Source organism: Rhinolophus ferrumequinum, chromosome 15, assembly GCF_004115265.2.
Source record: "Rhinolophus ferrumequinum isolate MPI-CBG mRhiFer1 chromosome 15, mRhiFer1_v1.p, whole genome shotgun sequence".
NCBI lineage: Eukaryota > Metazoa > Chordata > Mammalia > Chiroptera > Rhinolophidae > Rhinolophus > Rhinolophus ferrumequinum.
This window is the reverse complement of record NC_046298.1, coordinates 43,610,142-43,629,274: the sequence shown is the minus strand read 5'-3', so window position 1 is coordinate 43,629,274 and position 19,133 is coordinate 43,610,142. Positions and strand designations below refer to the sequence as shown.

Below are 19,133 nucleotides of genomic sequence, written 5' to 3'. Positions count from 1 at the left end.
TTGAGCTGCTATAACAAAATGCCAGTGTGGGTGGCTTATGAACAGCAGAAATTGATTGGTCACAGGTCTGGAGGCTGGAACTCCAAGATCAAGGTGCCAGCTTTGTCAGGTGAGGGCTCTCTTTGTGGCTCACAGCCGGGCACCTCGCTGTGTCCTCACATGGGGGGAGGGATGAGGGACCAGTCTGAGCCTCCGTTTATGACAGCACTAATCCCATTGATGAGGGCTCCACCCTCATGATTTAAGCACCTCCCAAGGCCCCACCTCCTAATACCATCACCTTTGGGGATTAGGATTTCAACACATGAATTTGGGGAGACGCAAACATTCAGACCATAGGATCTCCCAATGTTTTGTCTCCATTTGCACGTTCATTCCAATACTCCTGATCTATAAATGTGTCTGTCCTTTAATCTTTTTTGAACTGGTGTTAACGCCTCACAAAGATTGTCAAGTGTTTAACACGCATTCGCTTTTAGATCTGTATGCGTCATGATTTTCCCTTTTGTTCCAAAAATTGTAACAATACCGTCCTCAAGGAAGGCTTCCCCAAGCCTCTCAGGCTGGGTCAGGGACCCTTCTGGGCTCCCCCATCATTACCCCAAACGCTGGTTGTCACACACAGGTCTGTGCCCCCACAGATGTTCCCAGCATACCCAGCAAGTGGCCGGTTGCAGGGCAGAAGCTCAAAGGATGTTTTGTTGACCAGCTTAGGGCTGAGAATTTGCCAGGAGCCTCAGAGAAGAAAGACACCCCGTTTTGCCACTGAGAACAAAGGGGTCTCTGTCATCTAGAAGTAGGGGAGGCTGGAGGAATTAGTAATGACTTTTGGGCTGGAACTCTCTCTCTCTCTCTTTCTCTCTCTCCCTCTCTCTCTCTCTCTCTTTTTCACACACACACACACACACATAGACACACACATCCACACACACACACAGACCAATGCTTACACACAAGTGCTCACCCCCACCTGGCTACACTATTGCACTTCCAGACAAACACAACCCAGTCAGAGACACAACAACACAACACTCACCTCTATTCTGCCACACACTGACACAAAAGCACACCAGGCTCTCAATATACAACAGCCTAGCCAGAGCCACAACATTCACACCTGCAAATGCACAACACGCAATGTCAGCCACCTCCATCTGGCCAACATGGTGGGACACACAATTGTACCCCAGGCAAACAATAGTGCAACACACACACACACACACCCAGCCAGGGGCAGGACAGCTCACCCGGAGATCCAAGCTTACAGGGACACACAATTACAAAGCACACACTGCAGAACTCCGTCACAGGCGTTGATACACAAAAGCACAGCTGCATGCACAGATGTGATCACTGATGCCCATCAGCACGCCCCCACAGCAGCACACAGCAATACACCTGCCCCCAAGACACACAGCTGCACAATAATACAGTAACAATATAACATACCGTCATGCCAAGGACAAGACACGCAGTGAGATTATACAACCACATTGCTATGCTTGGAGGCAGACGCTGGCACACAACAGTGCAGCTACACACACACACACACACACACACACACACCTTTGGCATTCTGCATATCTTACTTATTACCATTTTTTGATGCCGCTAGAATGTGCACTCCGTGTTTTTCTGTTTTGTCCCCCTTCCTGGTATGTGCCCAGCATCTAAAGCGGTGAGTGGCATGTGGCAGGCAGTCAGTGAATACTTGTCAGATAAATGCACCTTTAAGAAAATATTAGGTTTATTGTTGAGTCACTTATATCATCGGCTACCAGTGTGAACATCACTAATTTTCACAAAAACCATCTTTAAAATAACATACCATTTATTAGAACGTTCACAAACATTCAAAACAATTGAATCTTGTAAAAGCCCTATGAGAAACGGGAAAGCGGTCATTCGTCAGCGCCAGGAGAATTCTTATCTTCTTCTCACTGCTTATCTCTTTCCAGACAAGTCCCAGGCGCTAAGAATTCAGGCAAGTTGGGGTGGGGTGAGGGGGTGTCATTTCCTTCCAGACTAGCCCTTGGCTGATAAGAAGCCGATCTGCATCCTTAAAGGGGAAAGGCATATTTCTGATTTTAAAGTAGGGCATATAGGCTCTTCTTCCACTGGCGACAGATTTGTTCAAAGACCACCCAAGTTCCCATCAGGCCTCTTCCGTGTACACGGGGCATACTGTGCTACTGACACAGGTGCATGCGTGTGTAGGTGGCAGGAATCTGGCGGGACCTATTCTGGTGAATATGGTATCTGAAGGAACTAGGGCAAGTATTAGGCTACACTGAGGAATACGTCACCTGCAGGAGCCTTGGAGCATTCAGTGGTGCTGGTGACAGGAGTATTTACTCAGATTTCACCTCCTCAGTGAGACCTTCCCTGACTGTCCCCTTTTGTTTTTTTTATTTACTTTTTCTTACACAGTAAAGCTCACAAATCTTAGGTGTACAACTCGGTGAGTTTTTCATATGTGTAATACCATTTAAACACCTCCCAGGTCAAAATATAGATCATTTCATCCTCCCTCTCAATTCCCGCACAAGGGGCACCACTATCCTGACCTATAGCACCATCCATTAGCTTGGCCTGTTCTACGACTTCGTAGACACAGAATCACAAACATGCACTCTTTATGTCTGGATGGATGGATGGGTGGATGCGTGCGTGCATAAGTGGATGGATGGATGGAGCCGTGATGGATAAATGGGGTGGAATGATGCCTGCCAGCTCTTAGGGGTTCTGGGTAAGGCCTCAGCCTGGCAATGAAGGAAGGCACAGGGTGGTAGGGTGGGGCAGTGGGGGAATCAGGGGTGAGGCCTGACACCCCTTGCCCCCAGCAAAGTGACAAGGACCTGTAGTGCAGCTGTCTTCGCACCTACTGGCCTTACCCCCACTGTGCCCTACACATGCCCCTCACGGGCAAGGACCCCTGTCCCTTGTACCCTCCCGCTGGCCCTAACCCTTCGATTCTCCCCCTCCTGTCAGATCCGGACCCCCCTGCCCGTCCGCACTCCCCCTCCACCAGGCAGAGGTCCTGGTCCAGGCCCGAACGGAGGGGCGTTGTAATCAGTGTGGGCGTATTACATCAAGTCCCATCCTCTGCGTCAGATCTTCACACCTTAACCCGCAGCCCCCAGGCCCTCAGAAGCCCCTCTGGGCCGGCCTAGGGAGGCGTCTCCTCGGATCTCTCTCCACCCGGTCTAGCTTTTATCCGGCCTGCTGCAGTGTGGCCCTTTGATGGGTCCTGAGCGGAGGTGAGCTGGGAGTTACGGTGGCGCAGGAACCTCCCAGGCCGGCGGCTTCCTGGTCGCGCGCCCCCTGGCGGCCACTGTCTCTCTCGCATATGTATTCGCTTCCCCTTGAACTTGGGAGACGCTCCATTTGACTGTCTACATCCGGAACATTAATGTTCATGCAGGATGCCAGGCGGCGCCACGAGACCGCTCTCCACACGGTCATCAGAGGGTACCCCCCGGATTCCCGGGGTAGTTATCAGCAATCCATCCCCTGACCCGATCTCCTGCCCACCCTTCCTCTCTCCTGGGGGTAACTCCAACCTTGTGGGTTGCGGGGGGTGGGGTTGGGGGGTTGGGGGTGGCTGGAGTGGTTCATCCGCCTCCCTGCTGTGCCCCACCTCCTTCTGGGTGCTTCTGCTGTATCCCCTTTGCTGCCCCCCCCTTGCCTCAACCCTCCCTCTCATATCCCTGTCTTTTGTCTACACTCAGCTCCTAGTAGCCACTCCCACTGCTTCAGCTGCCCCATAACCACACGCTGACCACCCCAGTCTCTCCCTGGCCAGTCCCCTGATCTCCAACCCCTGTGTCCAGCCACTTCCCTTACCTCACCATTTGCAAGCCTCATAGGCAGCTCAGGCTTAATCCTGCCAAAGTCCAATCCGAATTTCTCTGCCCCAAACCCGCTCTCACTTGAGTTGTCCCCATCTCAGTTGACCTGTTTTTAACTCATGCCTCATTCACTCACTCAGTTTCCATTCATTCTCTGTCTCCCTCTTCATCTCCCCACCAGCCAGGAAGGTGTAAGAACTTTACTTTCTGGAACTTGTGTTCCCAAAACCATCTATGCCCCATCTCGGTATCGGGAATCTCCATCCATCCAAGTGTTCTGCCCAGAAACCTCCCTGGTGTCATCTCTGACCCTCCCCCGACCGCCCTCTCACACCCACACACAGCCTCTCAGCCAGTCTGTGCATTCCACCTTCAAAACTGTCCAGAATCTGGTCATTTCTCACCTCCACTGATTCCACCCTTGGTCCAGCTCCATCATCTCCTGCCTGGGCTATGGCAGCTGCTTTCTTGCTGGGCTCCTCACTTAATCTCCTGCCCCCTATTGTCTGTTCCTCATCCACGGCCAGAGGGACTCTCTCCTCACATGGTCCCCATGACACTGCACCATTCTGGTCCCAGTTTGTCATGGGCCTCACCTCCCATACTCTCTTCTTGGTTCCCTTGGCTGCAGGCGAGTGCTTCCCAACCCCAGGGACTTTGCACTGGCTATTCTGTCCACCTGAAAATGTTTTCCCTGTGATAGCCACATGGCTGCCTCCCTCATTTTATTCCAGTCTCTGCTTAAATGTCAACTGCCAGGAGGGGACTCCATAGTTTGGTTTAGTACCTGGGTGGGTGAGGGGGCATGGGGACAAACTGAAGGACTATTTCAAAGGGAGAATGAACATGACGTGGGTGGAATCTCAAGTCTGGGCAAGTCACTCCCCTTCTCTTTGCTTCAGGTTCGTCAGCTGGTAAAAAGGGGATTACAATAGCAGTTATCTCACTGGCATCAGAACAAGGACCTGGGACAGAGACAGCGACCGCTTTCTACCAATGGAATAAATGTTAATGATTTAAATGACATTGTCATTAAAGGAAAGGGAGGAATCCATGATGTTGCCAGGTTTCTGGCCTGGCGGACTTATGTGAGTGTCGTGCCAGAGTTTGGTCAAAGGATTTTAGGTCATCAGTCAACCCCACCCCCCAAACATGTGGGGCAAGTAAAGCACAAAGGGGTGGAGGCTCCTATCTTGTTCATGAAAGGCTGGGCTCTCTAAGTGAAACAGAGGAAGTTCTGGCTGGACCCTGACTCTAGGCAAGTCTGTGTGGTCTTAGCTAAATCCCTTGTCTTCTCTGAGCCACCATCGCTTCTGCTGGCAGACAAACACTGCCAAAATGTCAACTTTTCACAGTGGTTTAGTTTCATTCCGACCTCGGAAAGCTCTTAGATTTAAAAATGTTTTTCCTGAATGTAAAAGCAGGGCATGGTAGTCGAGGGGAAGGATTGGAACTTAAATAGAAACCACTCCAGGTGTTTTGAACAGGAAAGGATTTAATATGGAAAATGGGTGCTTACAAAATCATGCGCAGTGGACTCTGGGGTGGGTCCTCAGGAATGAGACTCAGGACAAACACAGAACCCATCCACTCAGCTGCCACTGGCACCTCTGAGTTCAATACCCAGTCCTGGCTGTGACCCTGGACCACTTCTGTCATCCACGTTCCTGGAGGGAGTCTAACTGCTGAAACCTGTTCTGTGTCCAGAATCCAGCCGCAAGGGCATCTGGGAAATGCAGTGGCTGCTCCAGCCTCTGCTGCGAGGAGGGTGGGTGGAGGTTAGCCAGGCCCACCTAGTGGCCGGGAGAGAAATGGGGAGGAGACAGAAAAGCGGATGTAAGGAAAAGGTTAACAATCCACCATCATTCACTGTCTGAGCGCGGTCCCTCTTAACTCCAGTGTAACCCTCCCAAGGTGCCTTCTCCGCCTGTGTGTTTATACACACTTTTAAACTAGTCAGGGTTCTACTGTATGGCATTTCCCCCATTGAACAGTTCCCTGACACAGAGCGTAACTATTTCCCCAGACCATTAAAATAGTTTCCAAAAGCTGACTTTTTAAAAATGGTAGTGAAATATCCCAAGTGCAGACACCCCACTTGTAAATGTCCATCTCTTACGGTTCTGTTTCTGATCTTCCAAATAGAACAGCGGCAGACATCTTTCCATACATCAAGGAATCTGTCCATAATTTTTTTTCCATAACTTTTAAAAAAAGTTTTCTCCATTATAGAGAAGTTGGAGAAGGTGGAAGAAATCCCCCCAACCAAGACCTTGGGTGTGGGGTCAGTTTGATGAACCCCAGATCCTGTTTGCCTTTTTTCCACGGAGCATCAGAGCATAAACACTTCCCGCTTCTTACACGTGCATCCCACCCCTGGGTTAGTGGCCGCAGAGGCCTTCCTTCCCCAAGTGGCCAGGCCTGCCCCCGTCCAGCACCACGTTTCCTTCCATTCTACACAGCCTTCTCCCGGAGCTGCCTATGCATTATGCTTTTCCCCACATTTCCGGCCACTTCCTTAGGGCATATTCCCGAGAGAGCAATCAGTGGGCCAAAAGGTAAAAGTCTTTGTAAGGGGTGTCTTTGGCACAGATTTCAAGTTTCCACGCTTTTTTTTTTAAAGCCATTTTCGGTTCTTTCCTAACATTGTTTTAAATGCAAACACTCTAGTGCTTACTCTGTGCCAGGCCCTGCTCCATGTGCTTTTATGTGCAGACTAACTAATCCTTATGATAACCCACGGTGAGTAGGCACTGTCATTATGTCCCTTTTGCAGATGGGGACCCTGAAGCACAGAGCGGGTAACTTTCACAAGGTCACACAGCTAGTATGTGAATGAGTTGGGATTTGAAATCAGGACGCTGGCTCCCAGGTTCGTGCTCTTAACAATTCTGGGCTGCTGCCCAGAGATGGCCTCCATCTTTTTAACAGCCAAGTCATGCTCATTCTGCAGCATACGTGTCACCGTTTATTCAGTCATTACCCAACTGGTGGGCAGCCTCTTCTAATTTTACATCACCATCAGAGGCAGATCCACATTTTGTGGTGCCTGGAGCTGTACAATTTGGGGGAACAGCTTTAGGAAAAATTCAAAAGGAGGTGTAGGGCCTTAAAAGGAACAAGCACAAGTGGCCGAAACTTAAGGTCCGTTAGCATCACTAGATCTCCATGTGCCATTTTCCAGGAATTATGAGGAAAACCTTTAAACACTAGAGGTTTCCACGTACCCCACCACCCAGATTCTACTCTTCACATTTCACTGTACTTGTTTTCTGGTGCATCTGGGCACCTGTCCACCCCTCCATCCGCCCAGTAATCCCTATTGTTTTCTGCGTGTCAAAGGAAGTTGCAGGCGGCAGTTCAGCTTGCAGATCATTTAACTAAAGTTCAGCATTTAAGTCTTTTTTTGTAAAACTCAAGACGTGAAATGTAATTGTTCTGCAATAAAACACACGTGCCTTTGCCACAGAACCGTTTTTTGCACACATGGGAACAGACGCATTTCCCCAGGCAATAAAACAGCGTGAATTTCCTGAGGCCTCTGCCTAACGTCCAGGCTGCAAAATATGCCGAGTAGCGGTGACCACCCCACCCCATCCACGTATTTGCTGGATGCTCTGATGGCCACCTCTGGGCATTAAGAGTTTCCTCCTCTCTTCCAGCATGTTCTCTCAGACTCACTCCCCAGGATGAACTTAATGGGTCAGAGAGGCCAAGGCTCTAGCTCTGGAGCAGACACGGAGTGGCTTTTCTTTTCACCTCAACCTACCATCCCCTACCCAGCGCACCCTCCCCTCCGAGCTGTTTTCTTGTCTGCACAACATTCCTTTTTATTTTTAAGATGGGAGACGGGGAGGAATAGTTCCTTAAGTCACGATGTTTTATAGGTGGTGGAGAGGCTCTGACGTTATTCTCTCCCTTCATCCGTTCCTTTTATAAGTTACTTCCTCTATTTTTATAAACATCTTTTCCTGGAGAAACCTTCCCCAAGGCCACAATAAAAAATTCAGAGAGACTAACAGAAAACTAGAAACACTGAACACTTATGATGAAAGATACCCTATACAATGGGAGAAATGTTATCATGTATGACCGACTTCAGATCCTTAATAAATAAAGAGTGACTACAAGTAAACAAGAAAATGCCAAATAGCCCAGGACAATGGTCAAAAGGTTTGACCCTGCAGAGAAGAAACTGCCAGGGATCATATGAAGAGATGCTTGACCGCACCGGTGAGCAGGCAAAAAACACGGTGAGATCAGACAGCAAGGAAGTTGAGGAAACAAGCGGGCTCCTACGCCGCCGGAGGATAAAACGCGTGGTGGCCTACAGAGAACTTGGCTAGATCCATTCAATGATCCCTTAGGTAGACTTTTCTCTTTAGCCCAGATTCACTCCCAGGCTCTTGTCCTACGAACACAAGTGAAATGGCACATGTTATTCCAGTGTCACCAGGAGGGGCAATATGGGCCTGGTGGTGTGAAACTGACACTTGTATAGAAGTCTATGTAGCTGTGAAAAAGAATGAGGACGCCCCATGTGCAAGATACCGAAAGTTCTCTAAGATGAACTGAAATGGAAGTTAGAAACCACGTATGATACTATTCCTGCCAAGACAGAGAAAAATAAAAAACAATTCTATTTTCACATTGACAAGTAAACACCACCACACGGAACATAACAGTATCCCTCATCCCACACTGCAGTGACAGCCACCTCTGCAGAGAAGTGGGTTTGAATGGACAGCAAAGGATGAAGGGTGACTCGTGGTTTTTGGGTATCTTTATGCATCGTATCAATGACTTCCAGTGAGAACAGTCCTTTATTACTTGTAGAATCAAGGTTTCAAAAATATTAAAAGGGGAGGGAGGAGGAAAATTACCCCCTTTGATGTGTTTCCACTTCCTCACCTTTAAAAGGGCGTAAGTCTAGCCGGCCCTAACGGGACTGCGCGAGGGCTTAATGAGTGACTCCATCTGCTCATAAGAACCGCAGGCACTCGGCACACATTTAGCTGCTGCCACCACCAATGTGACAGTGCTGTCATCAAGACCTGCCTCTCAGTCACCTGGGGCCAAGAGCGGTGGGCTATCCCTCCAGTCAGAAACCCAAGTGTGGACCCGACCTCCCTCCCCACCCAACCAGCCCGCCAGCCTGGCCCCTCTGCCAGTTTTAAGACCTTCCTCTACAGGGCTGGCTGCCCACCTTGCCCCTGCGGTACGGGCCCTCTGCCACACCATGGGTTCTCACCAAGCTTTGGTGGAGATGAAGGTTCTGGAACCTATCCCCTTGTGCACTAGAGGGGGATGGACAGAAAGCTGCCCACAGCAGGGGACAAGTCACACACGAGGCCCAGGGCGTTGGTCAGAAGATGCTTTATTGAAGGGTGGGGACTCCAGCATCCAGCGGCGGCTACAACCTGGGGACAGAGGGAGGCTGAGGGTGAACGAGGGGAGTGGGGGCCCCATGTTCTCGCCCACTTTACACCCTACTCTGGTTTGGGCCCTTCTGTTTCCCCTTGGGGACCCTCCCGCCCTGACTCTGGGTTCCAGTGCATCGGTAGGCTGACACTTAACCACTCGCCAGTTACCAGGTTTGGGACAGGCCCAGGGACCCAGCGGACAACTGGGGAGAAGGGGGTGCCACTCACTGGATCTCTCGGAATGCCCGCTTCTCCACAAGCTTCACTTTGTACTTGCGCTTGAACCTGGAGAAGGGAAGAGTGGTTAGAGATCGGCCAGCCCACCGGTGGCTCCGATGCCTCCCCCGGCGGTAGCCCGGCCCTCACTTGGCTCGCTCCCGGGGCTCAATCATGTTTCTCCTCTGGAAGCTCTTGAAACGGTCACGGAGGATGTTGCCCTCGGGCTGTGGGACACAGAGAGGGAGGCGTCAGTGTGCGCCCTGCAGAAACCCGAGGGCCTCTGGCCTCTCTGTGGGATCCGGCCAGGGCTCGGCCCCTGCAGACTCGCCCTCAGCAAAGACCCCTAGCTGGCCTCACGCACCAGAGGCTCAGCCTGGCCTGAGCTCATGGGGTGACGGGTGCCGACGGTGGGCTGCCTCTGAGCTGAATTTGGAGGAATCCACAAGAAGGAAGTTGGTGAAGAAGTGGGAAAAAGTGTGCAGGCAGAGGGAACAGCAAGGCACAGGCCAGGGGTCAGTGGAGAGGGGGGCATGGTTGGCTGGAGCCCCGAGGCAGGCCAGACCACGCAGGGCCCACGGCCGAGTGAGGACCTGGGCAATGGGGAGCTGTGGAAAGTTCCAAGACGGGGAGGGACAGGGTCCATTTCGACTTTTAGGGCCACCCCTCTGGGACCGAAAAGGGCAGGGGCTATAATGGGACCTGGTTGGGAGGAAAGGCCTTCTGAGGGTCACAGGCTCAAATCATCACATCGCCCGGCCCCTCGCCCCCAGGGCCCCCACCTCAGGACCCCGTGCCCTCAGCTCCCAGGCATCAGCCCAACCGGCCCAGCCTGGGAGCAGCCATGGTGTCGCCCACAGCCCCGGGGGGGCACGGGGAGCAAGGATGGGTGTCATCACTGGGCACAGGGCTCCCCCTACAGCACCACATCACCCCAGATGGGCAAGTACCTTCAGGGTCCTGAGCGAGCCAGAGAGCTCTGAGCTGAGCTGCACGTCGATGTCGGGGGGCTGATACCTGGAGAACAGGGGCAGGGCGTTCAGGAGGCCGGCCTGGCCCAGGGCACAGAGTCCAAAGGCTCTCTTGGGGAAGGCTGGGCTGGGCAGTGGGCCTTCGAGAGCACGGAGCTCTGGGGAACATGGTCCTGCAGGAGGGGGCCAGGCCGAGCAAAGAAGGAAGGCACCAGGACGAGGGATCAGGAGCCCTCCCGCACGCCACCCCAAACCCCCAACCCTCACTTGAGCCGCCCCAGCCTGCGGGGTCTGTCGGCCTCGGCCAGCCGCTGTGCTCGTCGTCGTTCCCGCCGCCGTGCCAGTTCTGCCAGCCGCTGTGCCACCTGGATCTTGATCCCGCGCAGCCTGAAGAGCTCCTGGTGCCGCAGCCGGGCGGCCCGCACTGCGGCCTGCTGAACCCGCTGCACAAACAGGTGGAGTCAGGGGCTCAGCCATGCCAGCCAGCCCCGTGGGGCCACCTCTCCCAGGTCACAATAGGCCACCTGCTCTAGTTTCTTCACGGGAGAGATTTTCTGAAACAACCTTTCTTATCCATTTGTTTCTGTCCGTGGTCCATAAATCCTGCCCCCCCCCCCCCAAGCACCAGGGCAGCAGTATCTTGGTCTAGCATGTTCCTCACTGTATCCCCTAAACCCAAAGTGGCGCCTGGAGGGAACTGAGAAATAGGTCTCAGCTGGCAAAGCAGCTGCGAGGATCCCAAACAGCACAGAAAAGCAGGCTGCAGGGATGACAGAAAGCAGGCTGAAGACAAAAGAAATCAGGCTGCAGGAGCAGACCCGAGCCCCCAGTGCTCACCAGCATCCGGGCAGCCTTCTCCCGCTGCCGCTGCCGCTCCGTCTTCTTCTCCACAGCGGCCAGGCGGGCAGGCATGGCGGAGGCCTTGGCCCCTCCGGTGTCGTCGGCTCCAGCCTCCGGCCCCTTGCCCTGGCCCTCGCCCAGCCCCCCTTCCTCATCCGACTCCTCCAGCAACCCCTGGCACATCTCCTGGAACGTCGACTCCTGTGGGACAGGGAGGGTGTCAGAGGTGGGCGAAGGGCGGCCTGGGAAGGAGGGGAGGATGGGCAGGGCAGGCTCACCTGGGTGGCGACCTGCTCCGCAGGGGGCAGGGCCAGCTGCCGCTCCAGCTTCTCAGCCTCCTTCTGCCGCTGCAGCTCGACTTCGTGAGCTTCCCAGAGCAGGTTCTGGGAGGGGGCAGGGTCGGTGAGGACGGAGGCCCCGGGGGGGGGGGGGGCCCTCTCCTGGGATTCACAGAACTGCCTCCCACCCCACTGCCCCGGCCCCTCCTCTCCCTGGTCCCCCAACTACAGCCTCACCAGCCCTCCACACAGTGGCCAGAGGGGCTTGGTAACCCTTAACCTCCTGGCTGCCCTACGGGTTCCCTAAAGGACAATCTGGTCTCCACACGCTGTAGTTTCATTTACATGAAACACCCAGAACTAGCAAATCCATAGCGACAGGAAGGAGAGTGGCGCCTGCCAAAGACTGGGAGCGGCGGGGACTTGGGGGTGACAGCCCATGGGTGTTCTGGGGTGATAAAAAGGTTCTAAAATTGTGGTGATGGCTGCACAGCTCTACGAATATACCAAAAACCACCGAAATATGCCCAGTAAGTGGGTGAAACCTATGGCATGGAAAATACCTCTGGCAAAGCAATTATACATTTAAAAAAAAAAACACCCCCAGCCTGATCTTTCTTCCTTCTCCCCAGCATCCACGCCGCCCACGTCAGCCCTGTGCGGAACAGACTGCACTTAGCGGCCTCCTCCCACATGGGCAAGCTCATCATTTCAACAGGGTTTGTTTCTGCAGACACGTAACCAGGTAAGGCCCACTGCCTCTACTCCTGGTGGGCTAAGGTCCCTCTTACACGGACGACGCTGCAGCGTTCACGTGTGTCCTGCATCTACTCAAAGATCGCGATTTCTCTCCGGGAACCTGTGCTCCCTGAGGGCAGGGGTTTGTCCCCCCCCCGTTCATGACATCTGTGCTCAACAGACGTCTATAAAATGAACAGTGACTCTCAGCCGGGTTTCCTCACTGCTAAACTACCTTGGCCTCAGATAAGCCTCACTGGTTCCACGGCTGGTCTGCTAACCAGGTAAGTCCTTTTGCACCTACGGCCTGTGAAGTTCCCTAAAGATGCCACAGTCTCAGTCACCTCGGGGCCTCTGCACACGCTGTTCCCCTGCCTGGACTCCTACTCCCCTCTCTCCACAGCAAACTCCTCAGTCTCAGCTCTGTTGCTCCCTCCTCCAGGAAGCCCTCTCTGACCCCCCATCCCAGCCCTGTCCACTCTGGGTTGTCACTGTCTGTCTCCCCCACTGGACCATGAGCCCCAGGAGGGCAGGCTCGGGGCTCTCTTGGTCCTGATGAGTCCCCAGCTCTAAGTGGGCACAGGAAAAGTGCCTGGCAAGGGCATGCCAACCCGCGGGCCTGGTGCTGACTAAGGAAAGGCCCAGCAAGGCTGTGTACCTGGTGGTCCTCAAAGGATGGGTTGTAGGAGGCTCCGGCGGGCGTCACCTCCACAGCAGGCGCCTGGGAGGGCTTGGTGTGGAGATGCGGCGGCCGCTGAAGAAGGAGCAGAACAAGGCAGGGTAAGGCCCGGGGACCCCAGGACTCAAATTCTCACCAGCTCTCAGGCTGGGACTCCAGGCTTGGGAGGCAGCAGAGGCCTGGGTGCAGCCCACAGCCTCCAAGCTGGGAGGTGCCGGGGGATCCATTGTCTGGAGCAATGGACACCTGGGACCCCCGGCAGAGGTGTCCCCAGGACGAGCAAGCTCCCTGCAGGCAGGGGCTCTGCCTGCCTTTCCTAGGAAGAGTCCCTGTGACCCCCATGGTGGGCAGGGGTGGATGCCACTGGCAAAAACGTGGTTCAGTGTGTCCTGATTTGGCCATTGTGGCCAGTCACTGAAATCTGCAGCAGTGTCTGTCAGAGCGGGTCACAGCCGATCAAGACACAGTGCAGCCCTTGATCCCCCAGGGAGCTCGTAAGGAACAAAATCCTGGGTTCACCCGGACCCTGCTGATCAGCTGCTCGACAGGCTTCCCTGGGTCCCCGCCCGTCTGGCCTCCACCCCAGCAAAGGCCCTTAGTCTCCAGCAGAAGCCTGGGGGTCATCCTGATGGCCCTGCCCTTGTCCTCTCCCCACACCCACTGCCCTCTAGCTCTGGTGCTTCTGCCTGAGGCCTGTTTGGGGTGGTCCTTCCTCCCACCTCAGGCCCAACTCCTCAGAGCAGTCAGCAATTCCATCGCTCTCCTGTGGAAAACACCACTGGAATAAAACCCTGAAACCGGAACTGTGCTCCCTGCGGACTCCTCCTCCCACGTCCTCTCCCACTGGCTGCCTCCTCACTGGCTCCGCAGTTCCCCGGCCTGGAGGTTCCCTGGTCCCTAACCCATCAGTCAGTATCACCTTCCCTAAAGCACGGAGCTCGTGCCCTTGAAGGGACCACTGGCCAGCCGGCTCCAGCACGTGTACGGACGGGCTGCGAAACCGAGGCTCCACCACCTGAAGGCAGGGTCATCCCCGCTGCTCCCGGCCTCCTCCTCCAACCTCTATCGGCCGGGACACCATCTGGACACATTCTCACCTTCACTCCTTTCTTCTTGGTCTGCTCCAGGAAAAACGTGTCCTGGCCGGCCAAGGGCCGCTCCAGAGGGTCTGTAGAGGCAGTGAGGGTGGCTGCTGGGGGCTTTCCAGTGTGGGAAACACCCTGGCCTAAGGGGCTCCCTCTGATCCCTCCCCCTTTCATAAGCCCAGGCAAGGGAAGGACTGATTCTCAGACCCAAAGGGGCTTCCAAAGCCAGGCACGAGAGCATCTGGACACGGTCCAGGAGGCAGGAGACCGATGGCTAAGGGGCAGGAGCCGACCCTCGGGAAAGCCCACTCGAGAACGTGGAGCACACATGGGAAAAGGGCATCACTTTGAGTTGCCTGACTCTGCTGAAGGTCGTCAAAGCAACAGCCACAGGGCATCCCCCCCTTAAACACGGAGCTCTTGTGCAGTGCACAACCGTGTATGGCAGCCGTGTCCCCACCCACAGGTCACAGCAGAGACACTTACTATCTTTGGCCCAGAGATCGTAGAAGGGCCGCTCCACCGTGTCTTGGGGCCCAGGCTTGGCTTTGGCCACAGGAGGGTTGACAAGTCGAGCCTGCGCCCTGCGCACATCCCGGGGCACCTCACCCTGCTTTACCAGCTTCTCCCATAGCTGGTCCTTCCGCTTGAGCTTCTTGGCGTTGGGGACCTGATGGGCAAGGATGCTGGGGCGGGGAGATGCCGCAAAGGTGAAGTGGGTAAGGCAGAGGCCTGAGAAAGGGCCCAGCTCCTCCCAGTTGAGCCCCCCACCTCTGCTTGCCCCCACCACTGGGGCAGCTCCTCCTCCAGCACCTCCTGTCCCAAGAGCCCTCCACAGGGTGAACTTTCTCCCGGCTCCTTCTACTCTTCACTCTATCCAGCAGCTTCCGAGAGCATCTCCCCAGATCTCTCTCCAGCTCAGGCCTCTCTCCTAAACCCCAGACCCAACAACACAACAGATGTCGCCCAGGCACCTCGTACACCACGTTATCACCGACTCGGCACTGCCCCCAAAGCCACTCCTCCTCCCACACCCTCATCTCAGGGACAGCCCTGCCATCACCGAGCCACCCTTCCCCGCCTTCAGGGGTCAGTCACTAAGCCCTGTCTGACCCGCCTCCTGATGGCGGTTCCCGTCCATCTCCTCCTCTCCATCCCCAGGCCCCATTCTCGCCTGCCTCAGCCCCCTGCCTCACTCCCTCCAATCTATCCTCCAAAACCCAAATCTGACCCGATCCCTAGCCCCCTGGCAATTCCTTTAGGACCAGGAAGTAAGTGGGGGCTGTTGCACAAAAGGGCATGAGGCCCGAGTCCAGCGGAAAAGGCGGCTGTGGAACTGACAGGACACTCACTCTTTGGGGGCAGGGATCTTAGATGTGTTCTCAAGGATTAGGTCGATCCGAAGGGGTTTCTTAAGAAGCAGTGACCTCTTCTGGCCTTTGGTCCTTTTCTTGTTCAGCTCTGAGAGTGAGAGAAAGAAGAGGCCTCCTTACACCCCAAGACTCCGCCCCCACCTCAGTACACCTCCATTGCAGCCATCACACCTGCATCCCAGTGGAGACCTGGAAGCCCCAGGCTGACCCGGGCTCCCACCTGAGGACAGAGGCCCAACGGGTCCAAGCTCTGACCCCCACCACACCCATTCCCTGGGCCAGCTGGATGCAGCCCTGTGCTGGGGACAGAGTCAGACCCACAGCCCTGCACACGAGGGGCTTCCAGACATTCGGGAAGCCACTCCAGAACCAGTAACACTAACGAGGAAGAAAGCTGGTGGCGACACTGAGGCCCAGGGAGCTGGACTTGGGCCCCAAACTGGGCGATTCTCAGCACAACAGGGTTTGCTGCCTTTTACTTAAAGCATACAATCACCTGTTATGCCCTTTAAAAACAAAACAAAACAAAAAACAAACCCTAAAGCAGAATCTATAAACTGACTCTCTTCTGTTCCCCAAAGGGACTTCCTATTGGCCAAAGCAGGTCTTCACTACTTCCTTACCTGTTCACTAGGGCAGGTCCCTGACTTACCTTTGTATCTATCGCCCAGATCAACTCATTTCTGTGAAAACCAACCTCATTAATAAACTTTTACCTGCTCGCTCAAAGTCTATGTCTGATAGGAGGTCCTTTTACTCTACTTCTGTTCACTGGAACCGGCCCCTTGACCGATCTCATATTGAACATTAGGGAAGTCCTGCTGTTAAAAAGCGGCCTGCCTTTTGCTCATTAAAGCTACTGGTCTTCCCATTAAAGCTGTGCCCTTGTTTTCTATCCCCACGTTAAAGCAGACTGCCTATTCTTAGTCTGTTTTTCCAGGTACTGGCATAAACCCTAACAATCGCTCACTTCTCCGCTTGTTTCTGCACGTGCCAACCCTGCATTTTGGCAATTTGTGGCAAGCAGGTTAAGACAAGGTTCTCAAGCAATCACTGAAACAGATCCTCTACATCTTATTAAAGCATATCTTATTAACTAAAACTGGTTTAATTCCTTACAGCAGGTCCCTGACTTGCTTTTCTGCAAATTAATGAGACCTGATATTTTGTCTAATCTACTCATCAAGGCAGACCCCTGCTGGCTTTTCTGTGCATTAAGATCTCTGATACCTCAAAAAGAAAATCTGACTGTTTTTAGTTTCTAGCCTCCTTTCTGTTCATTCCAGATCCTCTTGTTTATAGTAAAGCCCCTTTCTGGCAGGTGTTCGCCACACAAGCCATTTCATTAACACAGATCCTCTCAGAGGCTGAAGGGGATTAGATCACCACCAGTCATCGCCTTCCAACACCACAAAAGCCTTTCCTCACCTCTATCCTTGGAGCCGGTGTCCACGAAGAAGAGTTTTTCATCGGGGGCCTCTGATACCAAGCCACTGGGAGATGGAAATATAGAACGTCAGCCATAGATATTGGGGAGGGAGCAAGATGCTACGGAAGGACTAGCTTTAACCTCTCTGGGCCCAGCTTTCCTCTTACGCTCATTCAAGCATCCTCTCGCCAGCCTGGGACCCCTCCAGGCTAAAGCCTCTCCCTTCAACTTACGTAACTTAATACTTAAAACGCACCCCACTACAGTGGGTACATGGGACATACACGCACTAAAATATCCCAGTACTCGTGTACCTGAATTCTAACTTAACTGGACGCTCTGTATCTGGTAACCCTACCAAGCTCCCAAGCTACCCACCCAGTGTCCCCAACTTATGCTCTCGGCTTCCCCAAGTATAGCAGGGACAGGTGCTCCCAGGCCCCCAGAAGTCTTCAGGAAGCACGCGCGGCCTCGCAACAGGTGGCCCAAACGCCTGAAGTCCCGCCCCACGCACCCGCTCGTGCGCTCCTGCAGCCGCACGTCCTCCAGGAACTGATCAACCTCCAGCCCCAGGGGCTCTTGAGCGAGGCGCCGCCAGCCACGCTTCTTATTTCTTGGGCCTCGCCGCCGCCGCCTCAGCGCCGGGTCCACCGAAGTGGGCCGCAGCCCCAGGAAGCCGGAATCGGCCTCACTTTTCGAGCGGAGCTTGCCGCCACCGCCACTGCTTCCTGCCGCCATCTTGTTAAAGGAAGAATCCAGACAGTGGCGGCGAAAACCCGGTTCGGGGCATGCGCGCGCAGATATCCCGCCCACTCCCGAGACCCACTTCCGGTGTCTGCCATCTTGGTAAAGTGGCTGGAGCGTTAAAGGGGCGGGGAGTCAACCATCTTGATAAAGGGTAAGTGGTTCCTCCCTCCTTTGCAGATTCCTATTGGCGGCGGGTTTTAAGTTCTTGGCTCAGGCCCAATCCAAACTTTCCCAGCCGCTCAGGGATATTTTTTAAATCTGAGTATTATTTTTAATTTTTTACTTGGTGATTATTATTTTTAACCTGGTTTTCTTAAAAAAGAAAAATCTGAACCGTCAGTGGCTGATTCGGCACAAGACACGTTCCAATTTCAAAGAACATTTGGCTTCTCAATGTTCCAATCCTAGAATCCTGAAAATCAAAGAGCTTTCGGACTGTCGAGGTTGGAAGCACAGAAATTTCTATGCCAGGAATGTGAGAAACATACACTATTAGAACCCGAGAAGAGCAGACTCAGAATCAATAATCTTGGGCAAGCTACTTACTAGTTCTACCTCAATTTCTTCGTCTGTGAGTTAGGGAGATAACGGTACATCTGCTTCACAGCTTATTCTGAAGATTAAACGAAATAATACATTTACATAAAGCGTTTAATAATCGTGCCTGATATCTAAATGTTAGCTATTATTACTGCCTCGCCCCGGAGACTTCATTCTTGAATCAAGTAAATCTTAACTGTTTATGAATAAGAAAGGAAGCTCAGAGGCCCTTGGGCCCTGGCAACCACCCATAGGGATCCAGGGCCTCAAGAAGGCCGCTTTGGACTCAAAAAGGACTCAAAAAGGGCACGAAGAAAAGCGCCACACAGGGAACCCAGCTGGATCCTTGCGCAGAGTATTGGGAAGGTGACAGACCCTGGATCGTGGCCGTGGAGACCTGAGCACCGACCACCTCGGACAGGGGATTTACCAACGGCTCCCGAGTGTCCGCCAGAGGGCGCTGGAAGCCGCGGCGTAGGGGAGCGCGGGGCCACCGTGTCCCGGGGTGCTGTGGGTGTGGTCTTGGGTGTGTGTCCGTTGCATAGCGAAGGCCGAGTCCCCTGGGCGTGGGCCCGCGCGCTCGCGGGCAGCACCACCTCCACCCCTCCAGGAGCCCGTTCGTCCGTGACGTGTCAGGAATTGTGTACCCCAGTGTATGGGTGTACGATGGCGGACAAGGAGGGAGACACGTTGTGCCCCAGTTCGAGCGTACACAACTCCACGCCCCAGGGCTCGGTTCCCAGGCCCCCACGGCGAGCGGTGGGAGGAAGGGATGTCCCGAAGGGAGGGCCCCAGAGTAACTTTTCTTCGGAAAATATGTCGGTCTGGCCCCCAGCCCAGGTCTGAGTCATTAGGCTCCGCGGCATTGAGTCATGGCCTCCACCCCTACCCTTGAGAGCTAGGAGGGGACCCCTCCTCAAGTCCTGCCCGGGGCTTTCCTTCCCTGGGGGTCAGAGGCAGAGC

At 54.1% G+C, this 19,133-nt stretch overlaps 1 protein-coding gene and 1 non-coding gene across 3 annotated transcripts; both read right to left on the bottom strand.

Annotated features, from left to right (window-relative positions):
• Positions 1–9,209: 9,209 nt before the first annotated feature.
• NOP53 (NOP53 ribosome biogenesis factor) lies at positions 9,210–17,651 on the bottom strand. 2 transcript variants are annotated; one of them, XM_033129166.1, is made up of 13 exons: positions 17,398–17,651; positions 16,883–16,947; positions 15,434–15,542; positions 14,568–14,767; positions 14,094–14,164; positions 12,976–13,071; positions 11,580–11,684; positions 11,299–11,502; positions 10,729–10,904; positions 10,441–10,507; positions 9,641–9,717; positions 9,503–9,559; positions 9,210–9,271 (listed from the first exon to the last, which is right to left on the bottom strand). In XM_033129166.1, the coding sequence occupies exons 1-13, from the start codon at positions 17,619–17,621 to the stop codon at positions 9,265–9,267; spliced, it is 1,458 nt and encodes a 485-aa protein (XP_032985057.1). In that variant the 5' UTR covers positions 17,622–17,651; the 3' UTR covers positions 9,210–9,264. The 2 variants fall into 2 exon arrangements, with proteins under 2 accessions (XP_032985057.1, XP_032985058.1); XM_033129167.1 differs by lacking the exon at positions 9,210–9,271 and having other exon boundaries at positions 9,499–9,559.
• On the bottom strand, positions 10,285–10,395 carry LOC117035683 (small nucleolar RNA SNORD23). The gene has a single exon (XR_004425252.1). It is a non-coding gene; the product is annotated as a small nucleolar RNA SNORD23 (small nucleolar RNA).
• Positions 17,652–19,133: the final 1,482 nt, after the last annotated feature.